Source organism: Sus scrofa, chromosome 6 (genome assembly GCF_000003025.6).
Source record: "Sus scrofa isolate TJ Tabasco breed Duroc chromosome 6, Sscrofa11.1, whole genome shotgun sequence".
Taxonomy (NCBI): domain Eukaryota; kingdom Metazoa; phylum Chordata; class Mammalia; order Artiodactyla; family Suidae; genus Sus; species Sus scrofa.
This window is the reverse complement of record NC_010448.4, coordinates 19,219,559-19,245,216: the sequence shown is the minus strand read 5'-3', so window position 1 is coordinate 19,245,216 and position 25,658 is coordinate 19,219,559. Positions and strand designations below refer to the sequence as shown.

The window sequence follows — 25,658 nt, the reverse complement described above, 5'->3', positions numbered from 1 at the left end:
CTCGTTGTGGCTCAGTGGGTTAAGAACCCAGCTAATATCCATGAGGATGCTGTGGTTTTTTTTGTTTTTTGTTTTTTGTTTTCTTTTTTCTTTTATTGTCCCACTGTACAGCAAGGGGATCAAGTTATCCTTACATGTATACATTACATTTTCCCCCCCACCCTTTGTTCTGTTGCAACATGAGTATCTAGACATAGTTCTCAATGCTGCTCAGCAGGAGAGAATGCTGTTTTGATCCCTGGCCTCACTCAGTGGGTTAAGGATCTGACTGGTGTTGCCTCAAGCTGCACATGGGTAGGTCACAGATGTGGTTCAGATCCAATGTTGCTGTGGCTGTGGTGCAGGCCAGCAGCTGCAACTCTGATTCAGCTTCTAGCCTGGGAGATTCCAGGTATGGCCAAAAAAAAAAAAAAAAAAAATGTATATGGCATGTAGAAAGAACGAAGTCAGTCTTGGAGAAATTTCTAAGACATGTTAAGTAAAAAGTCAAGTTTCAATATATAATAATCCTATTTTGAGGTAAAAAAATTTTTAAATTACACACAAAGCAAGTGTCTATATTTCTACATATTATGTGGTAGTGAAAAAGAAAAAAAGAGGTAGAAAGAAAAGCTCTGATGGGATATTCCAAACTCTCCTTGATGATTAACTAGAGGTGAGGGTGCAGGTTTAGAGATGCGTGTGAGGTGTAGTGAAATAAACCAATGAATTCATTGTGTAGTTAAAAATAAACCAAAATTAGCCAACCCCACAGCACCAAGCATAGGGCCAGCTGGAAAAGTGTTCAGTATTTGCTGATTATAATCAGCAAGCTCCTGAAGGTGGCTTCTGGAAATTGTTGGATGAACCCCAGGGAAAGCTTTCTCAAGCTGAATTTTCTCAAGTTGTGCTTGAACCGTATAACTGCCTTCCAATGGTCTTTTTTAATAATAAAATCCACTCCATTACCAAAAGTTCAAGACCCAGGTGATCTGGCCCTTGGCGGCCTCTCCAACCTCATTCTCTCTCTCCTGAACCCCTTCAATTTACAACCTTTTGCCCCTCCTCAAAGACTTCAAAGTCTTTCCTGCCTCCGGGCCTTTGCATATATGGTGGTTTTTTTTCAGCCAGGAATGCTCTTTTCCCGGCTGATTCTTAATCAGCTTTCAAGTGGCAGCTTAAATATGTAGACTTTCCCTAACCCAGCTATCTAAACGACATCCCTAAATCTCAGTTATTCTTTCCTAGGGCATCTTGCTTTTTCTTGTAGCTACATCATCACAACTGATCATTATCTATTCGCGGTAGGTTTGTATATCTAGACTATCTGTCTCCCCCCATCGGACTCCCTGGGACGGGGTGGCCTCTGCTTGGATGGCTGATAGTGCTGTCCCCAGAGCCTGGTGCACCCAAGGTAGACACTTAACATATCTGCTCAGTGCCAGAATCCCCACTACGTCTCCAGCATGGCTCAGCCCCACCTCAAGGGACAGATGGCAGGCCCAGCACACAGTAGGGGCCTGGCCAGACCAGGGAGACTTTGTCGAACGAAGGAGAACTGAGACAAGTGATCTGCAGGTGACCTGTGTGGCGATGGCCCACTCAGACCTAGGGAGGAGGGAGGACTAGCCCTGAGAACCGACGGACCTCCTTCGCCTCATCCCCAGCCCTCACCCCATCCCAAGAACCCAGGGCTTCCTTGGTGCCAGGGGAGGCCCTGCAAGGGCAGTCAGTTTCTAGCCTGAAGACAGGTTCCTCCCCACTTTTTCTGACTCGGGGCAAGTGAAGTTGGTTTGGAAGAAAAGGTCAAAGGAAAAAACAATACAGGGATTGAGTCTTGCTTGCTGCCATTTGAAAGGAATGAAAGTGGGATTAACCAAAAACACAAAATCCCAACCCAAACCAAAACAAAAACACTCTACTGTCTTAGAATCGGCCTCGGAAACAATCATCTTACTGTTTTCTGTGTCATAGTAAAATTAAAGGTTTACTCAAGAGCTTTGTTCTGCACTTGGGCTCACACAGTTTGCAGAGAGGCTAGGCCCTGGGTAACAATTTTGTAGCTACCAAGAAGCCCTCCTCATTCCCTGTACACATGGGGTGGAAAGGGAGGTCTCAGGTGCATGGGGAGGGGAAAGGAGGGCTGAATATCCAGTTAAGTATCAAATATCATCTCCTCTGAGAGGTCATCTTTGATGAAGCTGTCTAAAAGTTGCCTCCTGGGAGTTCCTGTAGTGGCTCAGTGGTTAATGAATCGAACTAGAAACCATAAGGTTGCGGGTTCGACCCCTGGCCTCGCTCAGTGGGTTAAGGATCTGGCATTGCTGTGAGCTGGGGTGTAGGTTGCAGACGCTGCTGGGATCCATAGTTGTTATGACTCTGGCATAGGCTGGCGGCTACAGCTTTGATTAGACCCCTAGCCTGGGAACCTCCATATGCTGCAGGTGTGGCCCTAGAAAAAGACAAAAAAAAAAAAAAAAGTTGCCTCCTGTTGGGGCTCAGCGGGTTCTGACGTAGTGTCCATAAGGATGCAGTTTGGATGCAGGATGCAGTTTGAACCCTGGTTAAGGATCTGGCATTACCACAAGCTTCAACGTGTGGGTCACAGAGGCGTCTGGGAGCTGTGGTGTTGCTGTGGCTGTGACTGTTGCCTCAGGTGCAGGTTCCATTGCACCCCTAACCCAGGAACTTCCACATGCTGTAGGTGGGGCCCTAAAAAAAAAGTTGCCTCCTGGTCATCTCTGTCACACTGTTTTATTTTAGTCAAGGCATTTGTCACCCTCTGAAGTTATTTTTTTCTTTGCAGTTTAGTACTTGTCACTCCCAGTAGAAAGTGTAGTTTTGTGCTTGCTGTATTCTCATGGCCTAGGATAGGGCCTGACTTTTTTTTTCTTTTATTTATTTATTTATTGCTTTTTAGGGCCACATCTGCTGGCATATGGAGGTTCCCAGGCTAGGGGTCAAATCAGAGCTACAGCTGCCCGCCTACGGCACAGGCATAGCAGCAGCAACTCGAGATCCAAGCAGCGTCTGCGACCTACACCACAGCTCAGGCAGCACCAGGTCCTTAACCCACTGAGCGAGGCCAAGGATCGAACTGCAACTTCATGGTTCCTAGTTGGACCTTTTCCCTTGCGCCACGACAGGAACTCCTAGGGTCTGACATTTAATAAGGTCTCAGCAATCACTGGTTGATGAATAAATGAATGAACTATCTGTGCTAGTGCCTAAGGCCTGGTGTGTGTGTGTGTACGTTTCAGGGTGCAGGTGGAGCAGTGAAACCAGAACTTAACGCCATCTCCTACCTTTGGAGTGACACCCCGCCCCCAACCAGGCGTGCCAGAAGGTTTCCGGTGCAGTGTTTCATTTATTCTGCCTAAGGGCTCTGCGTATTGAGGTCCATTCATATTCCTGTAATACAGATGAGGGAACTGATGCTCAGTGATCTTCTAAGTTACCATTCAATCAGTTAAGAAGAGAAGACTACATCGACTGAGTCATGAAAGGACCTCTCCCTGCCACAAGCACCTACAATTTACTCAGACCTTCCCCTCCTGGGTGCTTGGTCTGCAGGGACTCGTTAGGAGACTCCGCATAGGGATGCCGATCGCTTTAAGAGGAGACTTCAGAGAGGAGCAGGGGCTTGCCCAAGGGTACACAGCTCCCGAGAGGCATCGGGTAGGGAGATAGTAGTGGTCAGCTCTGCTGGCGGCCACCAGTTTATCGCGAGGCTCGGAAGTTACCGGCCAGGAGAGCGAGAAGCGGTCAAAGCTGCCGCGAATATGGGGGAATTGCCAACAGGTGGCTCTCCTTGGGAGAGAAACGTGCGGCTGTCTAGGCTGGTTCTGGCGCAGCCCACCCACTGACCGCGGCCGCGTTTTCCCTGTTTTTAAAGTGATGGAGACGTCTTGTGGCTTGAGGCTGGACCGCCCAGTGGTGTGCGAAGGGTTAAAGGGGCGGGTGCCGCGGCGAAGGCGGGGCTGGGATTCCGGCCGCACCTGGCGCTCTCCGCTCCCAGCCTCCCCCGACGCCGCGAGTTGCGCCTGGAGCCGCAGCGGGAGCGCGATCCCCCCGGGAGGAGCCGCAGAAGAGCCGGCACCCGCTGTGGGAGGCGCGGTGACGGCGGCCGAAGCAACCTTGAGAGGCGAGCGCAGCCGCCATGGCCGAGTTCCCGTCTAAAGTGAGCACGCGGACCAGCAGCCCCGCGCAAGGAGGCGCCGCGGTCTCCGCGCTGCGCCCGGACCTGGGTTTCGTGCGCTCCAGCCTTGGGGCGCTCATGCTGCTGCAACTGGTGAGTGCGCTAGGGGTCCAGGGCCGGGTGGGGGCCTGGCGGGGTCTGGAAGGGTCGGAAACTCCCTAGCTGCCTTTTTTCTGTGCTCCCCGAACACTCCCAACCCAAGTTCACACGCGCCCGGATGCACCCTGCCTACCGGGCGCCTCTAGGACGGACTCCCCCGACATCACTCCGGAGCCCTGTCACCGGGAGACGTCCTAGTTACCGTCTCTGCGAGCACACTCACCGTGCCCCAGTGTCAGAGTGCCCACCCCAAAGCCTTATCATTCCCTCCGGTGGTCCCAGGAGATCCCCCGCGGAAACGCTTAGAAAAGCCGCAATCACTGCGCACGACGCGCTGTGTCTCTCCCTTGCCGGGACTGAGCCCTTAGCCCCTCAGCACCCAGCCTTAGGCAAAGTCCACTCTCGGCTGACCTTCTGCAGAACTCCCAGCGGCTGCACCCCAGAATATGCCTCGTCTAATCGAGAGGGCACTTCCGGTCCAGCAGACGCTTAGGCGCAGTGTCCTGGGCCCCTCTGGCTTCCAGTGGGTAACCTGCCGGGTTCCCGCAGCTTTGATCCCTTGAGACCCAGGTACCGCGCCCAGCGCTGGGGGAAGGATTTGTGGGAAGCCAGAGGCAGGACTCCTCTGTATCCCATGCCGTCTGTGGACCTCAGCTGAGGCGGACCGATGGGAACACACCTTTCTCCACCAGTTTCAGGCTTGCGGGTGTTGGCTTCCTCCCCATAATACTCTCTGGTGCGAGTCAGGAAGCTGGGTTTTTGTCCCTGTGGGAGGGGCTTGATCCGTTTTGCGAGGCCTAGAGGGGAATTGGAGGTGGGCCAAGATCAATTTTCCTTTAGGGCACCTCTGACAGACCCCTGGCCGAGCACTAGCGACGGTGTCCGGCCCAGGACCGAAGGCAGGGTCTGAGACCAAAGCTCCCGCCTCTTTATCCCAGATGAGCACCTGCTTCCTCCAGGGCCACTGTTATCTCTCAGAATTCCTCAGAGCGCCTGGGGGCCTCCTCCCCCACCTCAGCCTCAGTCTCTCTCAGAGGGGTTTGTTTTATGTAGATTTTGGTCCTCACCCCAAGAAAAAATATGGAATTGGCATCACTGCCACCGCAGCCCAGAAATCTACATTTTTAGCTCTTCTCTCTGAGCAATCTCAGAAATTCTCTGTGAAGGGGAGGGGAGGGGAGGGAGGGAGAGGGCGCCCCACCAGAGATTGAGTTACGTCTGTAGGTAGGAAGAGCACTGCTGAGTGCTAGGCTCTGGGCTGGCTGTGAAGGGCACCACAGCTAGCAGGAGGGAGCCCCCAGCTGCCCCCCCCCTCCACCCATGTGAAAGGGCAGAGGAGAGGGGAATCAATTCTGAGTCCAGGAAGGCTCATGGAGGGCGGAAGGCTTTTGAGCAGAGACTTACTGAAATTTGAGGCAGGAGTTCCGTTGTGGCTCAGGGGGTTAAGAACCCAACTAGTATCCATGAGGATGTGGGTTTGATCCCTGGCCTTGCTCAGTGGGTTGAGCATCTGGTGTTGCCATGACCTGTCGTGTAGGTCGCAGATGTGGCTCAGATCTGGTGGTGCTGTGGCTGTGGTGTAAGCCGGCAGCTGCATCTCTGATTGATCCCTAGCCCGGGAACTTCCATAGGCCGCAGGTATGGCCCTAAAAAAAAAAGAAAATTGAGGCAGTTAGGTAGGGAAAGGATGTTCCAAGGGCGGGGGCACTGCCTGAGCCAAGGCTTGGGGCTGAGGACGTGGAAGCCAAGTGGGGGGAGTAGCCAACAGGTCGCCCGCATAAAGAAGCAAAAAATCTTCCCCTGCCCATCCAGTTCTTCTGGCTGCTGGAAGAGTTAAATTGACAGGAAAGAGATTCACAGGAGAAAATAAGACACAAAGTATAAAAACATGTACACTTGGGAGAGACCCCAAAACTCAGAGTAACTCAATACTGCCAAGCCCTCACCTTAAATACCATCCTCAGCTAAAGACACAAGAGGATGGAGAGGGTGGGGAGGGAGTTACCGGGAGGTGACCCGGAAGGCACGGTGAGGAAGGGTCGGCTTGTGCTGCAGATTTAAGTCACTGCTTTGATATGTTTCTAGAGGTTTGGTCAACTTCTTCTTGGTACGGGGGAGATTTCCTTTACAAATGTAAATATTTCTTACCAAAGGGTCACTCCTTACTTGGTCCTCAGTTTTTCTCACGTCTGCTCTTTCTTAGAAAGTAACCTGCTTAAAATAATTAATGTGCCAAAGAGATGAATTTGGGGTGGCAAGTCTTGTTCCCCTACCCTGGAGTTGAAGCACTTGTTTCTGGTGGCCAGAAGCCAAGAGGCCTTAAGTACCTCTGCGAGAAGTCTTCTGTTTGCAGCTCAGGAGGTTTGGAACTATCATATGCGGCAGATATGGCTGCAAAAACCAAACCAAACCAAAACAAAACAAAGCAAAAGTGAAAAGGTGCAGGTATCTTTCCTTTTGTTTAAAGTCTCCTCCAGGCCCTGGAGAGAAAGGTGATCGACCTGGGTTTACTGATGAGGAAACAGGCTCAGAGAGGTCGAGGAACTTGTACAAGGGCACACAGGGTCGATGGTTGAGCTGGGATTTGCACTCAAGTCTGTGAATCCGAAGCCAGGCTCTGGCTGTGCTTCCTGCTGTGTGTGCGTGCGCGCGCGCGCGCATATACACACACGCTTGCACTTTGTTTTTTGTTTGTTTGTTTGGGGTTCCTAGGGTGCTTTGGAGGCTAAGGAGGGGGAAATTCAGGAAGGGAGACTCACGGGGCCAGGATCATTAGGGAAGGTTTCCTGACAGAAGGGGCTCTGAAAGATTTAGTTATATGGAAGGGGTAGCAAGAAGGAGCAGGTGCATCTCGTATAAAGGCCCCGCAGTCAGAAGGCATCCTTGAGGAGTTCCACCTGTGGCACTGGGTCAGCCCTCCAGCTTGTCTCCGCGGAGGCACTGGTTTGGCCTGGCATAGTGGGTTAAGGATCCAGGGTCCCTGCAGCTGTGGCACAGATCACATCTTCAGCTGGGATTCGACCCCTGGCCCGGGAACTGACCTACGCTGTGGGCGGGGCCAGCCACAAAAAGAACAACAACAACAAAAAGGCATCCTTGAGGCTCAGGACATAGAAGCCATGTGAATGGTCTGTGGCAGTATGGCCCTTTGTGTCTGGCCCAGGGATTGGTCACACAATCCCTGGTTGGCAGGTGAATAAACATATCAGAAGGCTCACCCGTCACCTGATCACAGTGATCCACAGTGGTGAGAGTATTGGTGGAAGTAGGGAGCCTTCGTATCTGTGATCTTGGGCAAGTTCCCTAATATCCCTGAGCCTCAGTGTCCATGTGCTTGAAGTGGTGATGGTGGGCTTGGGAGGAATGTGGAATCCGATGCCTGCAGAGGGCTTAGCACGATGCATGTCAGAACGAAGAATAGTTAGGGTTCCCAGGGTCATAGTATCCTAGGGTTCTTATGCTTGCTCCCAAAGGTCCCTCGATATGTCCTCAAGATGAGCTTGCATGCTTCCAGGGACAGGGAGCTCAGCTCCTCTAAAGGCTACCTGCTCCATCTTTGCGTACCTGGGCGTGGGAGAAAGTTCTTCCTTCCAGTAATCCTGGCTCTGTCTCCTCAGCTCCTCTCCAGGTTGAGGGCAGGGTCTGAAATTCACCTCTTTAGTCTTGCTAGACCAGGTCGTTGGGATCTGAGAGGTGTGTGCAGAGATTGGCCACATTGGGATCACAGTGTTGGGGACGCCCCAGGCTTTCCATAGCACTGAGTTTTGTGGGTTCAGTCTCTTTAGGGCAGCGTTCGGGGCCCTGCATGCTCACCACCCTCCACCCCCGGCTCCACAGCAGGCAGCAAGCCAGTGCCTTGTATTGTTAGCTCTGCCCACACGCCCCACTTGTGACTGGAAGGGTGTGAAGGGTTTGCAATCAATTTATAATTATATAACAAATATATAGATATATTCTCTGGAGCAGAAACCTAGTAGGGATAAGGCTAAAGTTATTCTTGGATCACCTACTCCTCTCCCCAAGGAAACTACTGTGTTGGGGTGTTTCTAGTTCTTTCTCCTGTGCATTTTAAAAAACATTGAGGAGTTCCCGTCGTGGCGCAGTGGTTAACGAATCCGACTAGGAACCATGAGGTTGCGGGTTCGGTCCCTGCCCCTGCTCAGTGGGTTAACGATCCCGCGTTGCTGTGGCTCTGGCGTAGGCCAGTGGCTACAGCTCCGATTCAACCCCTAGCCTGGGAACCTCCATATGCCGCGGGAGCGGCCCAAGAAATAGCAACAACAACAACAAAAGCCAAAAAAAAAAAAAAAAAAACATTGAAAGGGCATTCCCGTCGTGGCGCAGTGGAAATGAATCCGACTAGGAACCATGAGGTTGCGGGTTTGATCCCTGGCCTTGCTTAGTGGGTTAAGGATCTGGTGTTGCCGTGGGCTGTGGTGTAGGTCTCAGATGTGGCTCAGATCCGGCCTTGCTGTGGCTGTGGCGTAGGCCGGCAGCTGTAGCTCTGATTAGACCCCTAGCCTGGGAACCTCCATATGCCGCGGGTGCAGCCCGAAAAAGACAAAAGACAAAAAAAATATATATATATATATTGAAGGTTTTATTCTGTATCCTCTGTTCACATCCAGGCAGAGCTGTCTTCCTCCTTAACTGTTTAGGCGATCCAGGAGTATCACTACCACTCACTGGTAGCGCCCCAGCTCAATTAACCATTTCTTTTGTTGTTTGGCTCATTTTTTTAAAAAAATGTTTTTATTCTTTGAAAAAATTATACAAACATACAGCAGAATGTTCCAGCAGTATAAAGGGCTAACAGTAGGAATGAAGCTTCAGAGTTCCCTTGTGGCGCAGTGGGTTAAGGATCTGGCATTGTCACTGCAGCAGCTCAGCTGTTTACTGTGGCATGGGTTCAATCCTTGGCCCAGGAACTTTCAACTTCCACATGCCTTAGCCGTGGCCAAGAAAAAGAAACAAAAACGATGCAGTCTCATACTTGGCAGGGCACCCTGCCTCCCATCCCTCCATCCCCAGTCCAACCACTGTTGAGGGTGTGGCATCTCAAGGTGAGTCAGTGCATATTTCCATACATAACCCCTATCACAACACAGATAGGAACACTCCTGCCTGTGCCTTGCCACACTTTTTGCCCCTTGGCAATACTCCCAGAGCTCTATGTATTTTTTTTTTTTTTGGCTGTGCCCATGGCATGTGGAAATTCCCAGCCAGGGATTGGACCTGAGCCACAGCAGCAACATGAGCTGCTCCAGTGACAACACCAGGTCCTTAACCCCCTGCACCACAAGGGAACTCTTATCTTTTTTTAATCCTTTATTTCTTTTTTTTGTTTGTTTTTTAGGTCCACAGGTGTGGCATATGGAAGGTTCCAGGCTAGGAGTCAAATCAGAGCTACAGCTGCTGGCTTACATCACAGCCACAGCAATGTGGGATCTGAGCCACATCTACAACCTACACCGCAGCTCATGGCAATGCTGGATGCCCAACCCACTGAGCGAGGCCAGGGATCAAATCTATATCCTCATGGATGTTAGTTGGGTTTGTTACCGCTGAGCCATGACGGGAACTCCTCCTGAATTTCTTTTTTTTTTTTTTTCTTTATTTTTTGTCTTTTGTCTTTTTTAGGGCTGCACCCCCGGCATATGGAGGCTCCCAGGCTAGGGGTCTAATCGGAGCTGTTGCTGCCAGCTTATGCCAGAGCCACAGCAATGCCATATCCGATCCACATCTGTGACCTAAACCACAGCTCACTGCAACACTGGGTCCTTAACCCACTGATGGAGGCCAGGGATCGAACCTGCAACCTCATGGTTCCTAGTCGGATTCTTTTCCGATGTGCCATGACAGGAACTCCTCCACCTGAATTTCTTGAATAGGTACTATATTTGCAACAGTCCAGAACAAAATTGAGTGGGAAAGAGCTCAGTGAAAAGCCTCTGTTCCTTTTGGTTAGAGGTGACTCCTTGCCCACTCTTGCCCATTTCCCGTGTACTGTTTTACGCCTTCTTTAAGACATCCCCACTTCTCTCCACTTTTATAGACAGCGCTGTAGTCTATCCACAACCTTCTACTCTTTTCCTTTTTTTTTTTTTTTTTTTGTCTCTTCTAGGGCCGCACCCGCAACATATGGAGGTTCCCAGGCTAAGGGTTGAATCGGAGTTATAGCCACCGGCCTACGCCAGAGCCACAGCAACGCGGGATCCGAGCAACGTCTGCAACCTACACCACAGCTCACGGCAACACTGGATCCTTAACCCACTGAGCGAGGCCAGGGATCAAACCCGCATCCTCATGGTTGCTAGTCGCATTCGTTAACCACTGAGCTACGACGGGAACTCCCTTTTTTTTTTTTTTTTTTTTTTAACTTAAAAATGTGTCAGGGAGGTCTTTTCATCTGTGTGCGTGAGGTGTGATGGCTTCTCTTGTGGCTTCTGTAGCAGCTCATGCTGCAACTGTGGTGTGAATTGTGTGGCCTGTCCCTTTGTAGACAGACACTTGAGTTGCCACTCTTGCTGTTGGTCGCACAGTCTATGTGAATGATCGCACCCAAGCCACGGAGAACATCTGTACCATACATTTCCAGCAGTGGGACCGTGGCTCAGGGTTTGTGTGTAAATGATCTTGGTAAAGATTGTCAGATGCCCTCCATATGGGTCTCATGCCCCTCAACGAGCTTCCTGGTAGAGTGCCTGTTCCCCACAGCCTTACCAGCGTGGAAAATAAGCTCAAGAGCAGGTGCCCTAGTCTGATAGGTGGAATCGCGGGTCAGGGTAGTCCTGCTTTGCAGTTCTCTTATGAGTGAGGTTGACCTTTTAAAAGTATGTTTAGGAGTTCCCGTGGTGGCGCAGTGGTTAACGAATCTGACTGGGAACCATGAGGTTACAGGTTCGATCCCTGCCCTTGCTCAGTGGGTTAATGATCCGGCGTTGCCGTGAGCTGTGGTGTAGGTCACAGACGCGGCTCGGATCCTGCGCTGGCTCTGGCGTAGGCCGGTGGCTACAGCTCCGATTCAACCCCTAGCCTGGGAACCTCCATATGCCGCAGAAGCGGCCCAAGAAAAGGCAAAAAGACAAAAAAAAAAAATTATAAGTATGTTTAAGAACTATTAGCATTTCTGGAGTTCCCATCATGGCTCAGTGGAAACAAATCTGACTAGCATCCATGAGGATGCAGGTTTGATCCCTGGCCTCGCTCAGTGGGTAAAGGATCCAGCATTGCCGTGAGCTGAGGTGTAGGTTGCAGATGTGGCTCGGATCTGGCATTGCTGTGCTGTGGCTGTGGCACAGGCCAGTGGCTGCAGCTCCGATTCGACACCTAACCTGGGAACCTCCGTATTCTGCAGGTGTGGCCCTAAAAAGACAAAAAAAGAGAACTATTAGCATTTCCTTGCATCTTTGTATTCTTTCCACATTCTGCTAAAGTATTGCTCTTTGTCCTATCAGTTGCTAGGAGTGCCAGATGATTTGCAATTATTTTTTTCCTGTTCTGTTTTTTTGTTTTTGGTTTTGGTTTTTACTCATGGTGTTTTTTGTTTGTTTTATGTTTATTGTTCATGGTGATTTTTTTCCTTTTTTTTGCCATGCAGACTTTTTTATGTGCTGAATTTCTTTTCCTTCTTTTTCCTTTTTCCTTTCTGGCTTCTGGAAACTAAGTCAGTTAGGAATTTCCCACTTAAGAGGTAATAAAGAAATTCTCCCATGTAGAACTTGGAAAGTGCCAATCACACTCCTGAAACACTGCTGGAGGGGACAGCCTTGTTTGGGTGCTAAAAGTTTCTTTTTAAGACTCATGCTCTACCAACTGAGCTAACTGGGTGCATGGCAAAGTTTCTTTAAAAATTTTTTTTAAAATTTTTAATCTTTTGGGGGGCCACACCCATGGTATATGGAGGTTCCCAGGCTAGGGGTTGAATCGGAGTTGTAGCTGCTGGCCTGCACCACAGCCACAGCCACTCAGGATCCGAGCCAAGTCTGCAACCTACACCACAGCTCACGCCAACGCCAGATCCTTAACCCACCGAGCGAGGCCAGGAATCAAACCTGCATCTTCATGGATGCTAGTCAGATTCATTTTTCCACTGAGCCGTGATGGGAACTCCTTTTAAAAAATTTTTTTTTTTTTTTGGTCTTTTTGCCTTTTCTAGGGCCGCACCCATGGCATATGGAGGTTCCCAGGCTAGGGGTCGAATCGGAGCTGTAGCCACAGCAACGCGAGATCCAAGCTGCGTCTTCGACCTACGCCACAACAATGCGGGATCGTTAACCCACTGAGCAAGGCCAGGGATCGAACCTGTAACCTCATGGTTCCTAGTCAGATTTGTTAACCACTGAGCCACAACGGGAACTCCTTTTTTAAAAATCCTTAACTGGGAATTCCTGTTGTGGCTCAGTGGTAGCGAATACAGCTAGCATCCATGAGGACGCAGGATTAATCCCTGGCCTTGCTCAGTGAACTAAGGATCTGGCATTGATGTGGCTGTGGTGTAGGCCATTGGCTACAGCCCTGATTTAACCTCTAGCTAGGAACCTCCATATGCCACAGGTGTGGCCCTAAAAAGCAGGAAAAAAAAAAAAAACCAAAAAACTTTTTAACTGACTTATGTGATGTATACACATTCATCAGTGAGAATTAAATAAATGATGCTACAGTTGTGCAGTGGCACACAGTGCAGTAAGTAAAAGATAACATCTTACCCCTCAAAGAAAACGATAAGGCACCTCTGTGTGTGATGATGGACAGTCTACAGGCTGTATGGTTAAGTGGAAAAAAGCAGGGTGAAGAACTGTGTATAGAATATATTGTCATTTATATGAGAGAAATGCACATAGGCTATATAAATATAAAAATGCGCCCTGTCTGAAGTGTGCACACGTGTGTGTGTGTGTGCGCATACACGTGCGCATGGGTAGACACTCTGATAGGATATTCAAGAAATCGTGCTAGGTTGCCCCTGGGGAAGAAATTGAGAATGGGGGTGGGGAGGGAGACATGCTAAAAACACCATTTTGTTACCTATCACATCATATATGTCATGTATTTCAAAAAATAAAATAACTTATCAAAAAATGATGAATGGGAGTTCCAGTCATGGCTCAGCAGTAATGAACTTAACTGGTATCCCTGAGGACATGGGTTCAGTGCCTGGCCTTGCTCAGTGGGTTAAGGATCCCGAGTTGCCATGAGCTGTGGTGTCGCAGCTCAGATCCCAAGTTGCTGTGGCTGTGGCCTAGGCTGGCAGCTGCAGCTCTGATCTGACCCCTAGCCTGGGAACTTGCATATGCTGTGGGTGAGGTCCTAAACAGCAAAAAAAAAAAAAAAAAAAAAAAAATTTAGTGAAAGTAGTGAGTGAAAAATTAGCCCAGGTTGTTTATGGGTACAGCAAAAGCTATGACGGTGGCACTTGAAGGCCCTTTGGGCCCAGAGAGGGAAAAGGACTTTCCCAGGATCACACAGCAGCGAACAGTGGCTTTGAGGTCCATGGTCCTGGCTGGGTGACCTTCTTTTAACCATGTGAAAGTGGAGAGAGGTCAAGGCTGCAGAGCTGTCCCTGTGTGGTGGGTGGGTGGGTGCAGTTTCTGTTCGAGTGGCAAGGCCAGGTGTTGGTTAGTTCTTGTCAGCTGGGCAGCTATGCGTGGTGGAACCCGCAGTCCCTCTTCTGCTCAGAGGTGGTCTGCGGGCGCTGCAGGGGGTCCTGTCCTGGCGATTTGGAACCTGAGTTGGACCAGGGGGAGGCTGTTTCCCTTAGCAGCCTGGTGAGCCCAGCCCTGGGTAGGAATCGAGCCTTTGCCGTTAGGCTGGGTTGTCCTGTCCTGTTTGCTCAAGGGGCAGGAGGACAGGGTGGCAGCCCAGGGTCTCCCGGAGAGGTGAGAGCAGGAAGCTGAAGGGCAGGCAGGGCCGAGCACATGAGCTGCTAGTTGGAGCTTCAGTTGGGAGGTGGGAGGTCAGATGCCAGGGTGAACTGCCAGCCGGTATGAGGTCAGTGAATGGGGTCCCTTGTCCCTCCTTGAAGTTTAGATGGGTTCGGGCTTGCTCAAGGTCACCCAAAACATGAGTGACAGAGTCAGGACAAGAGCCAGGGGAAGGAAGGAAGTCCAGGGAATAAGGAAGACAGACCTTTGCTTCAGGCTGTCCTCCCGCCCTGTTCCCAGCAGGCAGAGAGGACCAGCTTTGAGGCTAATGAGATTCTAGATGCTCCCAACAGCCAGCTCTGTCTGGAGGGCTGATGGCAGGATGGGGACCCATCTGGGGTGCTGAGAACATAAGCTACTGTCATCCTTATCCGCCCAGGGTTCAAGGCCAGCCCCTGCCCCTTCTCTGCTCTGGCCTCCTGGGCAGTGATACTGCCACCAAATAAAGCAGTCTCCAGGGAGTGTGCCCACCTCCTAGGGTTTGGAGTTCTGTCTTGCTCTGGGCATCTCTGTGCACAGAGTCACAGAACTGGGCCCCACCCTTAGCATGCATGACCCTGGCCAGGTCCAGCTCTTCCAAGAGCCCTGCTTTCCTCCTCTGTGAAATGGGCCAAGTGCTTTGGTGGAGAAGTGGAGCTTCCTGGGAGTGAAGCACCTGGAGGGGTGGTGGTGCCGGGGCTGGACTTGACCTGGGTTTTTGAGGGGAAAAAGGCCTTCTTGGGAAATTTCTGTGTGGCTTTAAGGGATTAGTGCTGGGGAGACACAGGCCCAGGAGACCCCCAAGGGAGGAGGGGAGGAGGAGAGGCAGGCAGGCAGGCAGGTTAGGTGGAAATTTCTGAAAGCTCACTGAGTGAGAGCACTGCTGTTTGCTCTGGGAGCCAGGGTACACCTTGGGGATACCTCGGGGGCCCCCACTTGCCTCCGCACACCAAGGGGACCTGCTTGGTCTCTGGCCCCAGGGTGCAGGATGGACACTGGCAAGGGGGGGTAAGCAGGAGGCCGTTTGAGCATCATGTTGGGAAGATTTTTCTAGAACCCCCGAGAGAGACCGTGAAGTAAGAAGGGTGGCGGTGGACTCCTCGACGTGCAGGCTGCATGCAGAGGCTGCATGTCTTCCTCAGGGGGCTCTTTGCAGGGGTGGGTCTGGGCCTTGGGGGTAGGTGTGCAGAAATCTCTTCCACCTCTAGTTCTGAGACTGGGATTCAGGAGTAGCAAGCAGTGTGATGAAGGCGGCAGCGAGCCAGCCCTGGAGGTGAGCCAGGCCCTGAGCCTCCTCCTTCCTGCGATGGCCCAGGCTGGGAGCTGTGTGCCTGCGGGTGGGGACCCCAGCGATCCCCTGCACCCAGCCTCTAACAGTGCCTGGCACAGAGCAAGCTCTCGGGAGAGTTTGGCCAGTGACGTTTGGGTAACTAGAGGCATGCTTTTTAGGTCGCAAAACAGAGGCTTGGCCCCTGACCCAGTCAGCTGACCCAGGCTGGGTTCTGAATCTGCCCTTGCACCTCCTGTAGAGCTGGGGTGTGCTGGCCCCTGGATTCTGGAAGGCTCCGAGTGCACAGGGCGGGAATTCCAAGGAGCCCTCCCCGCGAGCTCGCCCCCTCTGCACAGGGAGGAGGTGGCGAGTGGAGTTGTTGTGGCCACCCAGGCGCCCGGCGCCTCTGTCCCCTGCGCCTTTGTCTCCTCTGACACAATGGGTGGCTTTCTGTCCCCATAAAGTCCCTTTCACTGTAGGGAGAAGGGCCAGGGCGGGGGTGGAGGCTGGGCCTGGCCAGGCCAAGTTCTGAGTGTCCTCAGCTGCCCAGATGTGCCCGTGAGGGGAACCCCGGGAAGGGCGCACGTGGCCCCCTGGGCCTCAGTTTCCTGGACGGTGCTTTGGGGATCCTGGTGGTTGTGGGGCGGGCCCTGCCCTCAGATTGTTTCTAAAACATTTGGTTTCGTTGCCAACATGGAGAAAATGGTAGATTTCACATAGAAATTCAGGTTTCTAATGTCGCTTGAACAATCAGCAGTTCTGCCATCCTCCGGACACCAGCAGGCCCCGCTCAGCTCCGCAGCCCCAGCTGGCCCACCTCGGTCACTTCCGAGACCTGCCTGCCTTGGTGGCTGCTGAGCCCGAAACCCCAAGGTGGGCCTCCAGGCTGAGGTGTTGATCCCAGCTCTGGCTTTACTTCCTCTAACCACCCCACCCCCGCCCCCACTCCCCGCCCCGTCTGAACTTTCTTCTTTACGTCATCTGACCTGTGTGACACACCTCATAGGTGACCAGGATAGGTGTACTTGCCCGACCCCCTGACGTGGCAGATGAAGAAACAAACCAGAAAGGCGAGGTGACTCTCCTGAGGCCACACAGCAAATCTGCGAGGGTTTGACCCAGCCCAGGGAGTGGAGAGATGGCACGAGGTTGGGTGACCGTCTCTGGGCGGGAGAGGGGTTTGCGCAGTGCTCGTGGCATTGGAAGAGTCCTGCTAGGAAGGATGGGGGGGAGCCTGCACTGAGGAATGTCAGGCCTCCAGCTGAGGGGAGCCTTGGAGAATGCTGAGCAGACCTCCTGGCCCATTGTGCAGAGGGGAAGACTGAGTCTAAAGGGGGTGACGGGTCCTGCGTGGGGACGCCCAGCCTGTGAGGAGTGAGGGAGAGTAGCTGCAGGAGGTGTCCTAGGGCAGGGCGGGGCTGGATTCTGCCCCCCTCACCTGCAGATAAGCCCCGCTGCCTTATCTGAAAGATAAGCAGCCCACACTGGCAGAGGGCCCTTATCTGCTTGGTGCTTAAAATTAGATACAGTTATCTCACCAAGGCCTCACCCCCCTAGGAAGTGCACACCGTATTACCACCACAGGAAACCAGGCAGACAGAATGAATGGATTGGAAAACCCATATTCTGATGACGTTACAGGATATCTTATGTGTTAAGCCTATGTTGGGTGTTGGTCTAAGTACCTGACATAGGGAGTTCCCGTTGTGGCACAGTGGAAACGAATCCGACTAGGAACCATGAGGTTGCGGGCTCGATCCCTGGCCCCGCTCAGTGGGTTAAGGATCCGGGGTTGTCGTGAGCTGTGGTGTAGGTCGCAGACATGGCTCAGATCCCGAGTTGCTGTGGCTGTGGTGTAGGCCGGCAGCTGCAGCTCTGATTGCACCCCCTAGCCTGGGTCCATATTGGATCCATATGCCATGAGTGAGGCCCTAAAAAGCAAAAAAAAAAAAAAAAAAAAGAGAGAACTTGACATACATTACTTCACTTCCATCTCTCCTGTGAGGTGGGTGCATTTTGAAGATGAGGACACTGGAACACAGAGAGGTTCAGCTACTTGCTTGAGGTCACACAGCTAGTAAATTGGCAAGGCCAGAGCTTGAACCCAGGGAGTCTGTAGACCAAGTTTCCATCAGAATCGATGCCAACATCCTGCAGTTAAATCAGATCATAACACCCACTCACAGACTCAGAGGGTCGCTGAGAAAGATGTCTTCGCTCCCTAGGGCTGCCGTAACAGTACTGCAGACTGGTTCACTTGAAATAACAGAAATTCAGTGACCCACAGTTTTTTTTGTTTTTTTTTTTGTCTTTTTGCCATTTTCTTGGGCTGCTCCTGCAGCATATGGAGGTTCCCAGGCTAGGGGTCAAATCGGAGCTGTAGCCATCGGCCTACGCCAGAGCCACAGCAACGCAGAATCTGAGACATGTCTGCGACCTACACCACAGCTCACGGCAATGCCAGATCCTTAACCCACTGAGCAAGGCCAGGGATCGAACCCACAACCTCATGGTTCCTAGTCGGATTCGTTAACCACTGAGCCACGACGGGAACTCCTGACCCACAGCTTTAGAAGACCAAGGTTAAGGTGTTAGCAAGCGTGGTTCCTTTCAGAGTCTCTGAAGGAGAATCTGTTCCATGCTCCCCTGGCCTTTGGGAGTTATCAGCAATCCTTGGTGTTCCTGAGCTTAGAGGCCATGGCTTTCATCTCTGTGTCCAGTCTCCTCCTTATAAGAACCCCAGGCACTGGATGGGGCCCACCCTAATTGAGGAATTCCTCTTGACTGGCCATTTGCGACTAATCCCTCTCCTCTCTGGCCTTATAGGTGGTTTTAGCAAAACTTCCAGTTGTTGAAAATTTTTTTTTTGTGGCGGGAGGAGGTGCAAAGGTCCTGGGGCATATGCGATCATGGCTTTTTTGATAGCCCTCTTTTAAAGAGAAAATCTCTCATCTGAACGCTTTAGGTTTTCAGGAAGAAGGGGGATTTTTTTGTTTTTCCTTCAAGGAAGGTGTCTAGACAGTGGTCATTTTATCTGCAGAGCATGCCTGAGGAGGCATTGCAGGGCCTCAGTTTGGAAGGACTAAGGGGCTGAGGTTTGGTTCTCTGTGTGTGTATGTATGTGTGTGTGTGGCACACAGGTATTTATGTTGACACCTACAGAGAAACACAGGGACAGATGAACATGAGATAAGAAACAGGGACCCCCAGAGGTAAAGGCTGAGCATCCGCGTGCGGCTCCCTCCCCTCCTCTCTCCCACCTTCCTTGGTCTTTGCTCACAGTCCCAGGGTGATCGCAGCTTTCGCATCCCTTCTCAGCTGGATTCTCCCCGCTAGCTCTTCTCCTGCAGTCCATTTGTGTTTCACTTGTACTGGGTTTTTATCCCTCTCCCCAGGTAGAGTGGGAGCTCCATGAGAACAGGGCTTTTGTGTTCGGCTCACACAACAGCAGGTGGTCAACAGATATTTGTTGAATGAATGAATCCAGGGGGATGCATGTGGCGAGGCCTGTGCTCAGAGAGAGGGTATTAGCGTTGCCGGATGCCTGCTCTGGACGGAGCGGCCTGGGTGAAGCCCTGTGGACAGGTGGCAGTTGCGGCCTGCAGCCTTGCTCTCTGCCCTCAGCATCCTACCACCGTCCCTCTTCCTCTGAACAGGAGGGTCACTGTCCCATACTGAACTCTAGGACAAGTCCTCTGGCCTCTTCCTGCCAGACTGTGGGCCCACAGTCAGAGGGGAGGGGTCCAGCAGTTCCTGCGGCTTTTGGAGATGAGGCTTGGGCTCAGCTTCGTGTGCAAGGCCACCCAGGCCAGCAGAGGGTCAGCACATGCAGGGGCGCCCTGACCTGACCACGCTGCCGATTCTTGGGGCTGGGGGTGAGGGGAGTGGAAAAACCAGTCTGTCTGGTTCAGATGGAGGAATGGACCTTCCTTGTTTGAGGGCAGAAACCGAGGCAGCTCCCTGGGCACAGGGCCAGGCAGCAAGGCCAGAAGGAACACCACAAATTCCCACTGCTTATCCGGCAGCTTCCTCTCGCAGGGTCTGTGCCTACCGGTCTGGAAAGCAGGGCTGGGCAGGAGGGCGGGACAGCGATCTGGGAGCCAGGATGCCGGCTGGGGCCTGGGAGCCAGCTAAGCATCCTCCTTGTGTCCACATCACTAAGTAACTTTCAATGGCCCAGGTTCCAGAGAGGGACAGATCTGGGTTCAAGTCCTCTGGTTACCTTAACCCCCAGGTAACCAGAGGTGACCACAGGCACAATTCCCTCTGAGCTTCGGTCTGGAAGATGGGATAAGAAAGAATACCACCTGGAAGCTCCCGTCGTGGCTCCGTGGTAACGAACCCGACTAGGATCCATGAGGATGTGGGTTTGATCCCTGGTCTCACTTGGTGGGTTAAGGATTGGGTGTTGCCATGAACTGTGGTGTAGGTCGGAGATGCGGCTTACATCTGGCGTGGCTGTGGTTGTGGTTGTGGTGTAGGCCAGCAGCTGTGGCTCCGATTCGACCCCTAGACTGGGAACCTCCATATGCCACAGGGGTGGCCCTAAAAAAAAAAAAAAAAAAGCAAAGTAAATAAATCAGTAATACTGACTAATGAGGGGGTGATGGGGAAATCATGAAATAAAAGGGAAGGTGCTTACCTGAGGCTTGGCACAGAGCCTCAGCATATGTGGTTGCTGTGACCAAGCCTATGAGGAATAATACCAGCAGTTGATGACAGTGACTGTACACAGGTGTAAACTCAAACCTGTCCCTCCTCGACTTTCAGTTCCTTGCATTTTCTGGCCTCCTTTCAGATAGCCGGAAACGGGCGACACGGTGGCATGGGGGCCTCTAAGGACCCTGCTTCAAGTGAAAAGATAACTGACTGCCCCGACAGGCGCAGTCCTCCCCTGGGGGGGGGTCCTTTGATGGGGTCTTTCAGGACTGTTCTTCACAGCAGTGACCTCCCCAGCTCCGGGGGCTCTTGGCCCCGCTGATGTCTGTTTCAGGCAGGGCGCCCTAAGAATGGGCGGTAAAAGGTTGGGGGGCTGTGCTGAGACACCCGGACTCTGGGTCCTCGTGGGTAAGGACTCTGCGCCCAGTGGTGTGACTGCGTGTCCCACCCTGCTCACCTGGGCCACCCAGCCAGTTGGTGGTAGTTAGAGGAGGGCACAAGCGGGGCAGCGGAGGCTGGAGGGCTGCAGTAGGGGGTGGGCCTGCCTGGGGACTGACCCCCGAGGGGAGAAGGAGCAGGTGCAAAGCTCTGGAGAGAAGGGGGAGTGGGGGAGTTCCCCCTGTGGTTCAGCAGGTTAAGTTCCTGACTAGTAGCCATGAGGATGTGGGTTCCATCCCTAGCCTTGCTTAGTGGGTTAGGGACCCAGCATTGCCCGAAGCTACAGATACAGCTGGGATCTGGTAGGGCTGTGGTGTAGGCCGGCAGCTGCAGCTCTCCTTCGACCCCTAGCCTGGGAAAGGGGAGTGGGCCCCACAGTGAACCTGCTCCTGGCCCTGCTCTCCTCTCCCCGGGTCTCCCACGCCCACCCCTGGGTGGAGGAAAGCGGGGCCAGGAGTGGGTTCACCGATTCACACCTGCGTCCTCCTGTAACACAGCACCTGCAGGGCCAGTGTCTGACTTCTGTTTCCTGGGTGAGCAAACAGGCTGGTCAGCCCCGAGCAGGTACTGTGTGCTAGGCACTGCTGGGCACTGGAGATACAGCAAGGGCCAAAACAAGATTCTTCGGGCGCCTGTGTTCTAGCGGGTGGCCTAGAGTTGCCCTGGGGGAGCTGCACAGAGGGGGCCGGCCCTTGGCCTGGCATCCCTCCAGCTGGATGAAAGCCCAGCTCCTGACTGCCAAGCCCAGGGCTCCAGCTCTCACTTCCTGGCGGTGCTGGGGAAGGAGAAGTGGCCACACCCTCCCCCTCTGTTGTGAGGGAGGGGCTGGTGGGGGAGCCAGTAGGCTCCCCGCCTCAGCTAAGGGTCTTTCCTGCCTGACCCCACACGTGTAGGGGAGCGATGCAGAAACCTCCCTTTGGCCCTTGCTTGGGGTGCTTGGGCAGGTGCCTCGCAGGCGCCCAGCTCTGGCTGCTCTGGGGGAGCGTCCGACTAGGAGCATCTGGACTAGGAGCTTATGGCTGCAGCGGGGACGATGACTTTTTGTCTCAAAAACTGGCAGCCAGAGGTGGGTTTTGCTCCTGAGCCGATTCTCTGTGATCCAATGGTTGGTTCATCCGTGGGCTGGTGCCACACACCTGGATGGTATCCAGCGGGAAAAGGGGGACAGCTTTCTCTGCGTTTTCATCAGTCAAGGAGCCTTCTCCCAGCGGCCGGCCTGGAGGCCTGCTGCCACCCCGGGGGTTGCAGGGAATGAAGACCCTGGTGGAAAGGGAGGATGCCCTGGCTCAGCCAGCGGCGAGGGGGTAGGAGAGGCCCGGGAGAGGTACCACCTGGCCAGGTTCCCCGTGAAGCTCCTCACGAGGGGGTCAGTCACCCTGCCCTGTGGAATTCCCTGCAGCACAGCGTCCCCGAGGTTGGGGTAGTTCCTTTATGTATGTGAACCACGGGTCCTCACTCAGCCCCATGAGCTAGGTGTGCTCAGTATATTCATTTGACAGCTGACGGGACCAGAGCACGGAGTGATTGCAGGCGTGCCCAATGTCACACAGCTGGTAAGGGGAGCGGGTTTTAAATCAGGTGGAGTCCATGCAGCTAGCAGCTACACACACTGCAGGGTTCTTGGGGCCATGGGGTCACAGGCCCCTTGGCTTCTCTGAGGCCCAGTTTGACCTGTAAGACAGGGATGGTAACACCTGATCAGGGGGCAAGTAAGAGAGTCAGAGAAGGAGTTCCCGTTGTGGCTCAGTGGTAACGAGCCCGACTAGTATCGATGAGGAAGCAGGTTTGATCCCTGGCCTCGATCAGTGGGTTAAGGATCTGGCGTTCGTGTGAGCTGCGGTGTAGGTTGCAGACACGGCTTGGGTCCAAGTTGTAGGCTGACAGCTACGGCTTTGATTCGATCCCTGGCCTGGAAACTCCCATATGCTGCAGGTATGACCCTAAAAAGACAAAAACGAAACAAAAACAAGAGTCAGGGAGCTCCCTTAATGGTGCAACAGAAACAAATCCAACGAGGAGCCATGAGGTTGCTGGTCCAATTCCTGGCCTCGCTCAGTGGGTTAGAGATCTAGCACTGCCGTGAGCTGTAGTGTAGGTTGCAGATGCGGCTCAGATCTGGCGTGGCTGTGGTGTAGACCGGCAGCTGCAGCTCCGATTAGACCCCTAGTCTAAGAACCTCCATATGCCTCAGGTATGGCCCCAAAAGGCAAACAAAACAAAAAAGGGCATCAGAGAAGGTGGGGAGGAGAGGGTTTGGTGGAACGTCAGACGGAGGTCACTGCACTCCTGGGACTCTGTGACTGTGTCCTCTTTTAGGGATGTGCTGGTGACTTCATCTTTCAGCCGCTTTTACTAAGCCCTCGGCTGAGCTCAGGTACCACCTATACTGGGTGCAGACAGACAGCTCTGAGTGACAGTCACTGTCCTTGTCCTCGGAGAGCTGGGCAAGCCTGGGATACCACCTTCTCTGGGGCTGCAGGGGTCTCACCCTGGAGGCAGCAGAGGTAGAGTAGCTGGCACGGCTGTGTGACTTTCAGTCTGGAGAAGGAAAGAGAATTACAGTTCTGGGCAGTGGGTGCCTCAGGGCCATGTAGCACAGAAGAGGGTTCTGGAACCCAGACTGGAGAAATGGGGAAGGTGCCCTGGGGCACGTGACATCTCATCTGCGAGCTGAGAGAGGGGTACGTTACCAGGCAGGGGCTTGGTCTATAGTGGTATGCAGTAGGAGCCAAATGTGTATTTCTTGGGTAACCGCATCCAGTTGAGGGTGCCCCATGACCAAGGCCAGGAGGCCTCTGGCCCGGGGCCTCCAGCCTGAGTGCTGGGGGCTCTGGGAGACTCTGGCCCCGTCTCGCCCCCTCCAGGTGCTGGGGCTGCTGGTGTGGGCCCTGATCGCCGACACCCCGTACCACCTGTACCCGGCCTATGGCTGGGTGATGTTCGTTGCTGTCTTCCTCTGGCTGGTGACAATCGTCTTCTTCATCCTCTACCTGTTTCAGCTGCACATGAAGCTGTACATGGTGCCCTGGCCGCTGGTGGTGAGTCTGAGTAGGAACCCTGGGGTGGGCGTGGGGGTTCCAGGCTGACCCCTCTGCCTCTGGGCATAGCTGTGACAATGTGACCTTCCCTAAATGAAGAGTGGCAGGCAGGGGAGGGAGGATTGATGGTTTGAGTGCCCAGTTTTTCTGAGCACTGACAGCCGTGGATCCAGGAGGACACAGGTTTGACTTTCTCTAACGAAGGGAACGGAAATGAGGGACTGTTGAATGCAGACTGGAGGCTGGTGCGATCTCGAAAAGTATTCTTCCTTTGCGGGGGCAGTTGGGATTTGAACCTGTGTGGTAGTGGGTCTGTCTGACTCTGGCTGAGCCCAGATGGGCAGCCCTGGGCCTGGAGGCTGGTCAGAGCTGGCAGGAATCACCAAGGCTGGGTCTGTGTGTGCAGGACGGGCTGGGCGCAGCGTGCTGTTCCCCCACCCTCTAAGCCTATAGGTGAGGCCCCTGCAACCTGGGAGAGGGTGGCGCCCCGGGTTTGCCCAGGTCAGTTCCCTGAGGACACAGAGCTGAGAGCGTCCATAGGAAGTACCCTGGCCAGACACACAAAACTGCTGGGGCTTTTTTCTCCAACCCGGAAAACCCCTGCAGCTGGGGCCTGAGCTCTCTGCGAGCAGAGGGCACGTGATTGGAAGATAAGCAAGGCTGGGACTAGGCAGCATTGTTTGGAATTCAATGACTTTTGAAGCTGAGGAAACGTGAGTCATCCTTAAGACAGAACGGGTTTGTTAGATCTTGACATCACTGGCAGGAGCCAGGTGCTATTCGCGCCGGGTGCTGGGCTTGGAGCGAAGATCCTGGGGTGAGGAGGGGGGACGCCTGATTTCCTGGCCAGGGTCCAGCCCCTGCCTCATGTCCTAGGAGCCTTGAAGAAAGGCAGCCCCGGAGATGGAGGGGCCTTGGTGTCTCTTAGCACAGCTTTGAGGCTCAAGCCGCAGCTCCTGATGGGAGCAGGCTTCTTTCCCAGGCCACGAGGGCAGGGGCGGTGTCTTGCACTCCTAGAGAAGGCTGAATTAGGGTTGCCAAATTGGGCTTTTCTGCAATGGGCGCTATAAGCCCCCTTTAGGGCCCAGGCAAGAGGCTGGAGAACCTGCACCCATCTGTCTGTAGGGAAGCCACTTCTACTGAGCTCTGTTTGTTGTTAGTGGGATTGCAGGTGCCAAATCTTGATATTTTAAGACTGAAAGTTTTCCTATGAAATCTGCTTTTTTTTTTTGGCTGCACCTGTGGCATATGGAAGCTCCATCTGTGCCTCAGCAGCGACCTGAGCCACTGCAGAGACGATGCTGGGTCCTTAACCCACTGCACCACAGCAGAAACTCCTGAAATCTAATTTTAGAATGTTGGTAATTTTGGGGGGGGGAGTTCCTGTTATGGCTCAGCAGGTTAAGATCCCAACTAGTATCCATGAGCATGTGGGTTTGATCCGTGGCCTTGCTCAAGGGGTTAAGGATCTGGCGTTACTAAGAGCCGTGGTGTTGGTTGTGGATGCAGCTGGGATCTGATGTTGCTGCAGTTGTGGTGTAGGCTGGCAGCTGCAGCTCCATTTTGACCCCTAGCCTGAGAACTTCCACATGCCACAAGTGCAGCACTAAAAAAAAACCCAAAAAAGTTAAAAAATCTATGGAATGAACCGAACATGCCTGAGGACCATCAGATCAGTTTGTGATGTTTGCTAAGAGTGTCAACTGGTTCTGGGGACCAAGGGTTAGGAAAATGGGGCCTGGGCTTGGTTGTCAGCCGAGGGCCCTTTCTGGCCAACCTGGCTTAGGAGTCCTCCTCCTGGCTTTTGATGTGGGCCCTAGAGCCTACGATGTGGCCGAAAGGCAGATCCATGTTCCTCCCACTGGGGACAGAGGAGGATGAACCACCTCTCAGGGCCCAGCCTGGCTGGGAGCCAACATCGGGGGGCAGGCCGGAGTTCTTCAGCAGGTGCACCCAGAGGTGGACTGGGTCTGGCCTCTTGCCATCTCCTGGGACTGGTGCTGCCCCGATGAGCGCACTTTAGGCCTCGGCCATCTCTCTGCCTTGGGTATGTTTATGTTCCCTGCTTAGATGGC

General features: G+C 53.1%; 1 protein-coding gene across 2 annotated transcripts in view; it reads left to right on the top strand.

Annotated features, from left to right (window-relative positions):
* The window catches only part of PLLP (plasmolipin), a 27,215-nt gene continuing 5,522 nt past the window's right edge, over nucleotides 3,966-25,658 (top strand). For both annotated transcript variants that reach the window (XR_002344543.1, XM_003126973.5), the window contains exons 1-2: nucleotides 3,966-4,270; nucleotides 23,410-23,583. Coding sequence is in view for 1 of the 2 variants with exons in the window: in XM_003126973.5 (XP_003127021.2) it covers nucleotides 4,139-4,270; nucleotides 23,410-23,583 (306 nt within the window). In the remaining variant the exon portion in view is untranslated. The remainder of the gene's footprint in view (nucleotides 4,271-23,409; nucleotides 23,584-25,658) is intronic.